The sequence below is a fragment of the Pleurodeles waltl genome, chromosome 1_2, assembly GCF_031143425.1.
Source record: "Pleurodeles waltl isolate 20211129_DDA chromosome 1_2, aPleWal1.hap1.20221129, whole genome shotgun sequence".
NCBI classification, from domain to species: domain Eukaryota; kingdom Metazoa; phylum Chordata; class Amphibia; order Caudata; family Salamandridae; genus Pleurodeles; species Pleurodeles waltl.
The window spans coordinates 886802495-886815334 of NC_090437.1; the positions used below are offsets into that span (position 1 = coordinate 886802495).

At 43.0% G+C, this 12840-nt stretch overlaps 1 protein-coding gene across 1 annotated transcript in view; it reads right to left on the bottom strand.

Annotated features, from left to right (window-relative positions):
* The window catches only part of LOC138245733 (EF-hand calcium-binding domain-containing protein 6-like), a 348792-nt gene that overhangs the window by 213694 nt on the left and 122258 nt on the right, over positions 1-12840 (bottom strand). Inside the window, exon 7 of the mRNA XM_069199599.1 lies at positions 1363-1500. Coding sequence (XP_069055700.1) covers positions 1363-1500 — 138 coding nt within the window. The remainder of the gene's footprint in view (positions 1-1362; positions 1501-12840) is intronic.

Here is a 12840-nt window from a genome sequence, read left to right on the forward strand (position 1 = left end):
AGAGCCAGAGTCATGATAAGCTCTGGGTTATTAACACATTCATGTCTTTTATTATCGAGGCAAATAATGGGCAACTGCACTGGGTACATTTTTACCCCATCGTCAGCAGACTTTATTAGCACCTGAAGGCTGAACAGGACAAAATAGAGATCTCCACAGAGCCCTGTACCCCTCAATACTGGAGACATTAAATGTGGCCAAGAAAGGTTTGGAGACTGTCAAATGAATGTTTTTGGCTTTTATTGACACAGGGGTCTGTACAGCACTCTGAAGAGACAGGATAGACAAACACAAGGGATAGAGATAATAGTGACACATTTTGGGGTTAGAGGAGCAGATTACACCCTTGAACTGAATGAAGGTGGGAAGAGAAAATGGACAATCAAAGATGAATACTTTGCTGCACTTATAGGAGTGTGAACTTGCTCAGACAGGTACAACACTCTGAAATGTACAGAATCTCACTCACAGTTTTAGCAATTCGGGAGAAGCTATTCTTAATTTAATTTCCCTGTCGACCAAAACAATACAGTTGGTGTTCTCGTGATAATTGAGGATCAACATTAAAAAATATGAATTCCACTTCTGTCCTCTGTCAGCATTGAATCAAGGAAAGCAACAAATCCTCAGAAACAATGATGGCTGTATGTGATGGCAGACTTGGTCTGTTAAGGGGTCTTAAATGACCTACTTGATGCTTGACATTTAACATGAGTGAGCAAATATGCTACCCATTCTTGGATGGCAGTCCGCAATCTCAGAACTGTAAATATTCTAAATTTTGTAAGTTTAATATACTACAGACCAGGTTACAGGGGTGTCAGGGTTATCTTTAAGGGATTCCAGCATTTAAAAAACCCGTTCTCCCAATTTTACAGCATGACGCCACATCATTTGCAAAAATTGGCGCATGCTATAACTTTTTACGCTTGAGGTGCAATAAACTGAGGATCAGTGACAGCAGTGACTCAATGCCCTGAAGGCAGCAAAAGAAGAAACAAAATATTTCACACTAAATCAACCAGAACAAAATAGATTAACTATATTTTAGCAAAAACTGTTACACAAATGTCAAAATCAAGTGTCAAAGAAGACCATTGAAATGAAAGTGCAGATGACTGTTTCATTTGTGGTGACAGATCCTGTTTGTAAGAGCAAGAGCTCTTTCACATAGTCATTGCTGGTTTCTTGCACTGATGTGGTACACATGGTATGGATTGGTGATCCGTAGCCGGCTGCCCCAGTGCCTGTGCCCATGTTCGCTCCTGTAATCGCAGACTCCTCTGTTAACAGCAGTGAGTTAGTGTGGTACTGTATCTGCTCTAATGCTAGCATCACCAGCCAAGGTGGACCACATGTTACCTTTTCCAGAGCTTCTCGAACTCCTCGTCCTCCATGAAGAAGCCCAGCTGGTTCAGCACATTCCGAAACTCAGGGGCCAGGATGCGCGCAGAGCCTCCCGGGTTCTTCTGTGGTATCAGATCTGCCAGGTCCAGAAACCTAGATCCATCAGAAAGGACGGTGAGGATTCTCGATCCTAAAACTTCAAACAATATCATGACACCCTGCAGTGCACATCACAACCTCTTCTCTTCTTCGTTGTCAGTTTTCTGTGATACAAGAGAAAGCTTTACTCGCATTATGGGCATCTCAATAACGTGCTCCATTACCCAGTCTAGGACAATCTCAAATAGAGACTGCAAACATCTGACTAGTGAGTTACAAAGTGCCCTAGAGACTGAATTAGTGAGTACTTTTACACAGATCACAAATTCATCATTTACCTTGGATACCCTGTAATGTGGAGATTCCAACTATTCACAAAGTTCATACTATGCATTGTCATGTGCTAGTCTCTTCCTCTCAGCTTTCAGCATCTGCCCAGAAACATAAACCTTGTACTACAGGCAGTCACTTTCTCTGCCTTTTATGTTAATTTGAGTAAACTCAAGACTCGTTCCGACGAAACCATGACATATAGATCATATAGGACATATAGTTCATGGTGTAATTAAAGAGGTATAGAGTACAATGAGGGCTGTGCTACTTTCGAATAGAACCCTTCACCTACAGTGGTCGTCACAGTGTCAAAGGTCATCACACTATAAGGAAATGACAACTGTGTCCAATGAAATCACAAAATAGTAAACATACATTGACCCTATTGGGAGCTGACGTGGCAACTATGGGATTAGGATAAGTGACAAGGTTTAACCATGAGTAGCCACCACTAAAAAAAATGTGACTTCTACTAAAGATAACCAGGTTCCAGTGCAAATACAAGCATGTGAGTGGCCGATATCCGCCCACAGATACCACATGAAATTGTTTTAAATCGTAGCTTTCTGAACATTGGAATGGAAGTGCCATGCAATATTTCGTAACACTCAACAATTCACAGTAAATTCCATACATGTTATGTTATTGTATCTTTTTTATCTTATAACCTATACGTAATATTCTCAACAGCAGTACTAATCGTGTAATTAGTGTAGAAAGGCAAGTATTACTTGTATTCAAAAGAAAATGGGAAAAAAACGAATAAAGTTCAGTGGTGATTCCTCTATTATTTTCTTTATAATTCGTTATATATTAACATGTGTTAATATAGTTGGTTTAACCCGCCCTGCCTCCCTCCCTACCCCTCTCCTATGGATCATTCCACCACTGTTGACACCTTTGAATGTTGAGATGGACGCTCAGAGAGTTGTGATGAGAACCTAAAGAGTGTGACTCGGACCACAATAGGTTTATTAAAGGCCGCCCAAGCAACGTCATATTCACGCTGCCATCGTATCCTGCTGTCCATAACCTGTTAACGTTTGGCCAGGGTCAGTAGGCCCAACATCCAGGCTTCAATCCTGAAATCCTAGCTAGCTTTTCATACTGTAAGGATCGGTATCTTTGCAATTATTAACACACTGGATAGCCACTTTAGAACCCTGTAATTACTTTATACTGTGAAAGAAAGCTCAGGGGTAATCCATGTAATTTAACTGTATTCGGCCAGTAACCTCACTAAAAGCTGATCACTATTCTACACCTCGAAAGCATATTCATTATACTTTAATTGATTCCTGTCGCATAATCAATTTCGAGCCCCAGTCTGCTTCCCTTCGTGCTTTTTGCCAGTTGGTGGCGCGCTTGCCTAGTATAACAAGATCATACATAGTAAGACGTTAGACCTTCTTGGTCTTTATAGAAGAAGGTCTAGCATTCTTTTCAAGTTCTGAAGTTCGCAAAAGGGCCCCTGGACAAATGCAGGCAGGGAGTTCATTTTATAAGTTAAGGTCTGAGAACATTGGCAACAAATGCACTGCCCATGGATTAATGTTCAGATAGCTCAACGTTTAACTCTTTCTTGCCCACCTGCACCTTTTGTTTGCTAATTCCTCGAAAAGTAGTGCGCGATTTACACAAAATCAGAAAATGGCCCTTTGATAACTAAAGTCCCTCTTTTATGTCAAGGAGTTCTGGCGACAACATAAACCAAGATTAAAAAGGCTGAGTGGTTAGTAAATGTCACCAGAACCGGAGAAAATATAGGATCGCATTACATGTTTATCCAGTATGCATTTTGTTTTTATGATACATGTTTATTTTAGGGTCGTTAACTTAGGAAAGATGTTTTTAACAGTGGGGACTGGTTAGAATTAAAATGTTCAGGTACTTTCATAAGGAACTGCAGAGTGTTTTGGGTCTGTCAGTCAGCCTGACATTGAAATCCACATTCCTCAGACATCCATGAAATATTTACCATATTTAAGAGGGTCCTATGCTATGTTTTTTCACAATTGAAGGGTCTCGGTGAATTTAAGGGTTTAATGGTCTTATCGGCTCTACATCAATATTCTCACGGAACATGGAACTAATGCAATCAGTTCTGCAGTCCATCATCAATTTACCTGCAGACAAGCCACCAGCTATGTTTTTCAACCTCCAGGCAAAGTTGTTTTTAAACAACCCAGTTGCTGGTCAACCCCTGTTTTGTTTTCTCCGCTTCCTGTTTGTCACTGAAAGTGGCCACCTTGGTTACCAGGTTATTGTTCTTTCACTCAGGCCCTGACAGGACATAATGAGGGCCGTAGCGCGTCCATGCCCCAATTCTTGATTATTTTGCACTTTACGAGCCACTATTTGGCCACCTGTATTTGCTGCTAATTCCTAATATTTTGTTGATATTTGCTGCTATTTTTAAATATGTTAATACATTTGTGCTGGCTGGATTCCTTTATGTTCAGTATATTTTTGTATGTTCATTTTCAGTTTAATTTTCAGTTACTGTGATTTAGGGGCGCATGTAGGTAGCTTTTTGTTAGTTTCAAATGGGCCAAATGACCCGTTTGTGACCAAAAAAAGCATTTCCCTATGTACAAATCCCTATTTTGCGAGTCAGTATGCAGTTACCGATTCGCAAAACAGAGTTTGCATTTCGCAATTAGGAAGAGGCGTTCCGAGGGTGTCCCTTACAAATTGCGGCTTGCAGAGGGATGTATGATTGTTTTGTGACCGTGAATGCAGTCACAAAACAATTGAGTTAACACCAATTTCAAATTGGTGTTAACCCATTGGCAAATGGAAAGGGAACCCAAAGCAACCCTTCCCCTTTGTGAATGGTAGCAAAAATGTTTTTTCAGAGCAGGCAGTCCTCCCAGGGACCACTGCCTACTCTGGAAACAATGAAAAGAAAACTTTTCATATTTAGTTTTGAAATGCATCCCGTTTTCGATTAGGGAAAACAGGCTGCATTTTTTTAAAAAAAAGTGCTTTATTAGAAAAGCAGTCACAGACATGGTGGACTGCTCATCCCAGCAGGCCACTATCCCTGTGAGTCCACCCATTCCCAAATGGGTCGCAAATTACAACCTGCCTCATGAATATTAATGAGGAAGGTCCCTTGCGACCCATTTGGGAATTCCAAAGAGTGTGGTTAACACTGTTGAATATTTTGTTTTGCGACTTGCAATTGGCGATTTGTAAACAAATCGCAAATTCTGAGTCGCAAAACAATAAGTCACATCTGGCCCTTAGTGATTTTTATATAGTTTGGTTTTTTTAAAGCATTTTTTAATCATCCTGGTTGCTGGTCATCCGCCTTTCTGTTTCTCTGTTTCCTGTTTGTCATTGAAAGCAGGCATCTTGGTTACCACTCTAGAGTTTCTTCGCTCTGGCCCTGACAGGATATAATGAGGTCCACAGTGTGTGTGCGCAGCAACTGCACTAGTGTCATGCTAAAGGCAAGCGCGTCTGCATCCATCCATGGCCGAGCTACAACCAGTGGGAAGTCACTATAGAAAACGGCCATTCGATGAGGTAAGCACGGTCATATAGCTGTGCAGCGCCTTTTAGTGCTAAATCTTTATTATCCTTTTTACTCAATAGATGGGGAACTTTGTGCTATGTTAAAAAACCATAAAACTTTCTGTGAAATTCCTAACTCGTGGTTCCCTATGTCTCTGGAGACCTATGGAAACTCAGTGTTTCATGTTTTTTTAATCAGTTATTATTCTGCAGTTAAAAATGCCCAGTCACTATAATACCTCCTTGATGATTCTAATCTTGAAGCACTGGCCATCACGAAAACAAGGTTTACAGACCACTTTGATGTTTCTGTCTTTGACATCACTCACCGAAATATATCCTATTTGAATCTCATAGTGTTGATAGGCGGTCGGGTGATTTGGCCTTTCTAGTTAAGGTTATGTTAATGTATGATTTTAACATCCACTGATTCCCTGTTTCTTTCTTTGACAACATTGTTTAACAATCTTTTCTCTTTGTTTGACGTGGAACCCAATCTCCCGCTCCCCACCAATGTCAAAGGTAATTCTTTAGACATTGTGGGCCATATTTATACTTTTTGACGCAAAACTGCACTAATGCAGTTTTGCGCCCAAAAAATTAGCGCCGGCTAACGCCATTCTGAAGCGCCATGCGGGCGCCTTATTTATTGAATGGCGTTAGCCGGCGTTAGCCGGCGTTAGCCGACCGGCGCTGCCTGGTGTGCGTGAAAAAAAACCACGTACACCAGGCAGCGCCGGCATAGGGCAAAATGGCGTTTGGGCGTCCAAAAATGGGGCAAGTCAGGCTGAGGCAAAAAAATCGTCTTAACCCGATTTGCGCCATTTTTTTTGGGCGCCCAGACGCCATTAACATGACAAAGACAGGAGTCATGCCCCCTTGCCCAATGGCCATGCCCAGGGGACTTCTGTCCCCTGGGCATGGTCATTGGGCATAGTGGCATGTAGGGGGGCACAAATCAGGCCCCCCTATGCCACAAAAAAAAATAAAAAAAATACTTACCACAACTTACCTTTTCTTCCCTGGGATGGGTCCCTCCATCCCTGGGTGTCCTCCTGGGGTGGGCAAGGGTGCAGGGGGTGTCCCTGGGGGCTTGGGAGGGCACCTCTGGGCTCATTCTGAGCCCACAAGTCCCTTAACGCCTGCCCTGACCCAGGCGCTAAAATCCGGCGCAAATGCGGGTTTTTTAGTCCCGCCCACTCCCGGGCGTAATTTTTGCCCGGGAGTATAAATACGACGCATATGCATCGCAGTCATTTTTTAAGACGGGAACGCCTACCTTGCATATCATTAACGCAAGGAAGGTGTTCACGCAAAAAAATTACACTAACTCCATGAACTTTGGCGCTAGACGCGTCTAACGCCAAAGTATAAATATGGAGTTAGTTTTGCGTCGAATTTGCGTCGAAAAAAACGACGCAAATTCGGCGCAAACGGAGTATAAATATGCCCCTGTATGCTTAAACTCCAGATTTTGTTTTTCTCTCTTTTGAGATGACCAAGGCCCTTAATCAACCAGCATAGTCTTTCCTTATGTTGAATTTAGGAGATGGATGGCATTTCGACCTCTTTGGTCATATGCTTTCTCCTTCCATTGAACAGCAATTCAGATCTTTCTATATTATTAGAGGGCTTCTGTGATTCCCTTAAATCAGCATCCAATACCCTCGCCCCTAGCATCTTGAAACCTAATAAAAGATGTTTCTTGTGGTGTGAGTACACTCAGGGTCTCTGGGCTCATAAACATGCTTTACAGCAGCAGAACATAATTGGAGCGCAATTATGATCCTGCTGATAAAATTGTCCGTGTGAACCTCAACAATGACTATAAATATAAGATAGGGTAGGTTAAACACAGGTTTTTAGCAACATAATTTTTTAAGCCCCAACATTCAGCTGGGATTTTTGCTACCATTAATGGGCTGCTTTCCCCTCATAAGTAGAGTTTACCCCCTTCTTCGATTCTCCGCTGCTGCCAAACAGCTGAATTTTTTGAGAGTGAAATTCAAAAGATTTCAGCCGTCATAACAGTTGTGGATTGTCACTCACTTAATTTTCTCTCTGAGTGTATCACAGCAGCTGGGACTCCTTTTCTAGAGTTCTCCACTCTCAATGGGACATTTTGTCCCTTGTACCTGCCAGCAAAGCTATAGGGTCTTCCCTGCGCCCTTTACCGGCATCCCTCTTCAAGGAATTAATGCTTCATACGCCTTCTTGGCCTAGAGCTGTAGTGAATGCTTCTTCCACAGTCAGATCTTTTCTTAGCTTGTTAAAACAGACATGTTATTCCACTCTTGAAAAAATCTACTTTGGATGCAGACAATATGGGCAACTATAAGCCTTTTTCTCAGCTCCCTTTTCTAGTGAAAATTTGCAATAAGGTGGCCTTCCAACAATTGTCTCTTTTAGTGGAAGCCAACCAGTTGCTTCATCCCATGCATATTGACTTCAATCCTGACCACAGTACAGTGTTAACAGTTCTTTTAGCTTTGGATGATTTGCAGAGGTCTGGTGATGCTAACATCTCAGCTGCTTTGATTTTTTATAATATACGCTTTTCCATTTTACTGGCAAGACTGTCCAATTTTGGCATTTTTGGTACTGCCTTTGCCTAGTTTTCAGATGTTTTACTCAGAAGAACTTACATCACACGTTTGCCTTTTGCTCACCAGTCTTCATGTGGAATTCATCAAGGCTAAGGCCTATTTCCACTGTTGTTTAATCTCTACATATTTGCACTCATCCACCTCATTCAATCCTGTCAACTCACCCACCTCATTCTGTCCTTTGGTGTCACTCTTTACTTGTATGCAGGTGACACTCGGGTTGCCGCTCGAATTTCTAGCAATGCCCAGTTGTCAGCTAACCAACTTCACAGGTATCTCCTAATATACTCATTTGCACTACTGTGAATCGTCTTAAACTTAACAGCAATAAAACAGAGAATCTCTGCCTCAGCCTGATTTACTGAATCCTATGCCCCTTCCAGTGAGCTCAGTGAAGAATTTGGTCATAAAAATTGATTCTTCTTTATCGCCTTCTGAGCATATCCAGGCTGTAGTGAAGTGACATCTATTTTAACCCATTGCTTGAAACACATTTTATATCGTTTTACCACTTCTCAGAAGTTGCAGACTTTTAATGCTTGTGTTTCGTCCTGTCTGGGCCTCTGCAGCTGTATTTATTTTGAGGTCTGCTAATAAAAATCTTTTCGATATCCCTTCATAGTGATGGAAATCTTTAGGTGGTAGAGCCTTTTCTGGTACTTTCATTCATCTCTAGAATTCCCTGCCCATCTTTCTCAGGAAGGAATCTATTTTTTTGCAATTCCAGAGACTCTTGAAAACACGGTTGTTCCGTATGACCTTGGTTAACACCTGTACTGGCCTGTGTCTTACATTCTAAATTTTGGTATATATCAAGAATTATATTGAACTTCAAGATACCCAGCCATGGGTGTACGAGCTGCACTTTAAAAACTAAAAAAAAAAAAAAAAAAAAAATGCCAGGTCCCAGTCTATTTTGGTAATTGATCTTTAAGATAGATAGAGGACCGATTTTGATTGGCAATTTTTATGCATGCTATTAGATTTATGTCTCACCAGAAAAAAACACATAAGCTTCCACACACAAACCAGCTCGGCCAGCCTTCTGTTACTGGTCAGTCTTCTGTCACCTCACAGGCCCGCCTCTGCAGAGCTTCAGCCGGCGGGCGAGCTTTCTCATACCTTCCTGCTAAAGCCTAAAATGACCTCACCTTGCACATCACAGCAGCAAAGCTCTGTTCTTGAGGTTCACATCTAGGCCCGAACCATGACCCTGCACAGCTACAGGCGCCAGGATACCCCTACGCCCCACAGGCAGGGGCATAGCTCCAGGGAGGGTTTTTGGGGTGTTACACCCCCCTAAAAATGTAGCATGAAGTGAATAGTTGGGTGCAAGTGCTTTCAGTCGGGTAAAGTGAAGTATCTGTCGGATTTCACCTGGGACTTTTACATGCCCACACTGACAAAAACAAACTCACTCTCTTTCGTCTATGTTTTAGAGGCTTTAAAGAAAGGTGATTAGTTTAAAAAATATTGCTTTTTAAGTACCCTTAACAATCTGCACTCCTCTCTCTTCCCACTGCCCCTGAAGCTCCCTTCATGTCCTGCTTCTCATATTGTGTTTTAACAAGATGTCCCAGCCTGATTGTTGAGAAATCTGAAGCTCACCCCACACCCCAATCATGCTGGCCAAGCTACGCCCCTGCCCACCGGTGACATAAGCGTCTTACAAATACTTTTAACATAACATAAAGGAAAGTGAGTGTGATTTATAATATAACAACAATGGAAATCGAGATCTCAAGTACAGAGGACATGAACACAAGAGGGGAATAGACAACTGCATGATCGAAAAGGACTTATAGTCAATGAACGTGACAGGACTACAAAAAATGTTCCAGGCATCAGTTTAGAGCAAAGGGAGAGAGATAATGTGGAAGGAAGTAGAATGGACTATATGGAAGCGTGAGTACTTAACAGACATCTATTTAGGTTTATAAGGACAGGTAGCGGCTTTTTTGCATTTTCATAGAGGACCAATATTGACGGTGTTGGAAAAGATCCACCCAAAGATTTACTAACAGCAACATGGGAAACAAACTTCTCTGCTCATGACGGAAGGCAGGATGCTGAAAACCGGGTTGTTGATGCTGAATAGTTTTGACCACTATGGCCCTCATCATGAGTTTGCCAGGATAACATGGTCAGAATTTTTCAGAGCAGAGATGCTGAAGTTTAGACCTATGCAATTGGGACTAACAGTGTTAACTGTTGTTTGCGCACTGATTCCAGCATATTTTACATTCATTCCGGCACTTCTTCCCTGTGCACGCTTTGGTAAGTAATTTATGCCGAAATTTGTTGGTGGAAAAGCAAGGGGAGATCAGTTTAATTATACAACTTGAAATTTCAATGCAGGTGGAAATTCCTGTTTCTGATTGTATCTGGATTACAAATGACCATAGAACGAGAGCCTATGCAGGCAAATTCATCTGTCATTATTTTCTCAACGGATAGGTAGTGAAGGTCCTCTGCAATTGACGTGTGTAAATACATTTGTTAAAGCATCGATGGGTAGAGCAGACTCGCTGAAAGCACTAGAATCACAAACTACCTCCCAATATAACATACAAAGCGTATTCCAGTGTATTGCATCTGCATCATAATGAAGTGGCGTCCATTTCTGCTTGTGAGTGCAGATGCGTGACTATGTTATTCATGGTGCCTATGGACAACCATGGTTGAACATAGGCACCATCAGACCTGTGTGGTACAATCATGGTGCCCTGTGCGTGACCACGTGCATGTGTGTTTGTGAATGCACATGGGTTTCCATGGATACCCTAGGTGCTTGTGGTTGTATTTGGGGGTGGGGTGGAGTTTGTGTCTGTGGGTCCCCTTTGGAGCCTTTGAAGGTTGATGCCTGTCACAAAAGTGAGCAGCTAATACCGTCTGTGATCAACCCCAATAGGGTAGTCTGCTTTCAATGTGCATTAAAATCTGGACGAGACATACTTTACCGTAGAAATGTCAGCGTGAGGAATGGATGCAATAAGTGCATCAGTTCTGGCCTTAGGAAGCATCTGCAGTCACACATCAGCTTCTATACTGTAATAGCATTCACTACAAAGCTGAAAAGTATTGCTACAGGTATTGACTGTAAAATACAGCAAAACACCCCAAATGCAGTCTACAGAAGTAGTGTAAATCTACTACACAGTGCTTAATTTGGTTTCAGCTGCTTGGTACTGGCACTTATGGCAGTCTGCCACATGATGACACTGTTTGTCCAGTCTGGAGATGAGCACCACAACATGTGTTTATTAATACAATGTACGTTAAAAATTAGTAATACCTGCCACCTAAGCCATTCTTATAGCTTTGAGGGCCTGGAATAGTCTGGACTGTTACACGTGTATCAATGAGGTGGTTAGTCATCGTGTTGGCACTGTCATTGGCAATGCTGGCAGGGGCAATGGGTGGGGCAAGCTGCAGTGGCCTCCTGAGGAGGGCTCTGGCATTTATGTTATTTATAAATTAATCACTGCTACTGCACATATCCAAAGAGCAAGCTGTGATACCACAGTCACCAAAGATCTCCACACCATTATTTTAAACATTGTGGGAAACAAAAGCATTTGCACTGCTGGTACTTTTCTGTTAGCCAAGCTCCATCTTTGCGATAGCAGTATATATCAAATTATATTACCTGTGAGAGCAGATAAGTCACAATCTGCATTCAGTCATGCTGTATATCGTATTTTGAATCTCCCTCCTACCCTCACTGCACAAGTAACTAACTAACAGTAGGATCTATGTAAGCGGTAAAGCCTGCGCACGTGAGGGGCAACACTTAAAAAGTGACCCTTTTCAGCCCAGGATCCCAGTGTCTACATGGGCCATCAGTCGTTCTTTTTCTCCTAGTGCTCTTTGTTTTTGTCGTTAGTGGATTCTTTAATTTCCGCAAATGTATCCTTTCTTTCATCTGTTTCCTCTCAGTCCATCTTCTCAGTAAATTACTTTTCACCCCATTGCCATCTCATTTTTTTAACTTGTGCTCTATCTTTTTTTTTACGTAACTCTCTTTCTTGAAAGAGGTGTTATCAAACTGGAATGCGCCTTAATCTATGCACATGCAAACTTCCTGTTTTCAAGGTAAAGCTTTCCACTACTCCTGAGGGCTAGAGCAATGTAGATACCCCTCCCCTCCGCCCCCCCCAAAAAATCAAACATAAAGGGGGTCATTCTGACCCTGGCGGTAAAATCCGCCAGGGCCAACGACCGCGGGAGCACCGCCAACAGGCTGGCGGTGCTCCCTTGGGCATTCTGACCGCGGCGATTTCCGCTGCCCTGGGGAATCTCAAGCTACGCCGCCATGGGGATTCCGACCCCCATACCGCCATCCTGTTCCTGGCGGTTTTGGCCACCAGGCACAGGATGGCGGTATGGGGTGTCGTGGGGCCCCTGGGGGCCCCTGCAGTGCCCATGCCAATGGCATGGGCACTGCCGGGGCCCCCATAACAGGGCCCCACCAAGATTTTCAGTGTCTGCCATGCAGACACTGAAAATCGCGACGGGTGCAACTGCACCCGTCGCACCCCTTCCACTCCGCCGGCTCCATTCGGAGCCGGCATCCTCATGGAAGGGTGTTTTCCGCTGGGCTGGCGGGCGGCCTTCTGGCGGTCGCCCGCCAGCCCAGCGGGAAACCCAGAATACCCGCGGCGGTCTTTTGACCGCGCAGCGGTATTCTGGCGGTTCCAGCCAGGCCGGCGGCTTCTGCCGCCGGCCGGGGTCAGAATGACCCCCAAAATGTCTACAAATATTGAGTGACACAGAATAAAGCACATTCACGATGATCAACATAATTAACTATTGGTATAAGTAAGAAAAGACATACAACTAATCTTGGTATATGAAAATGATTGAAGGCAATGTCTCTGCCTTCCTCTATATCTCTGTCTCTGACTCTATCTGTAGCTCTCTCTCTCACACA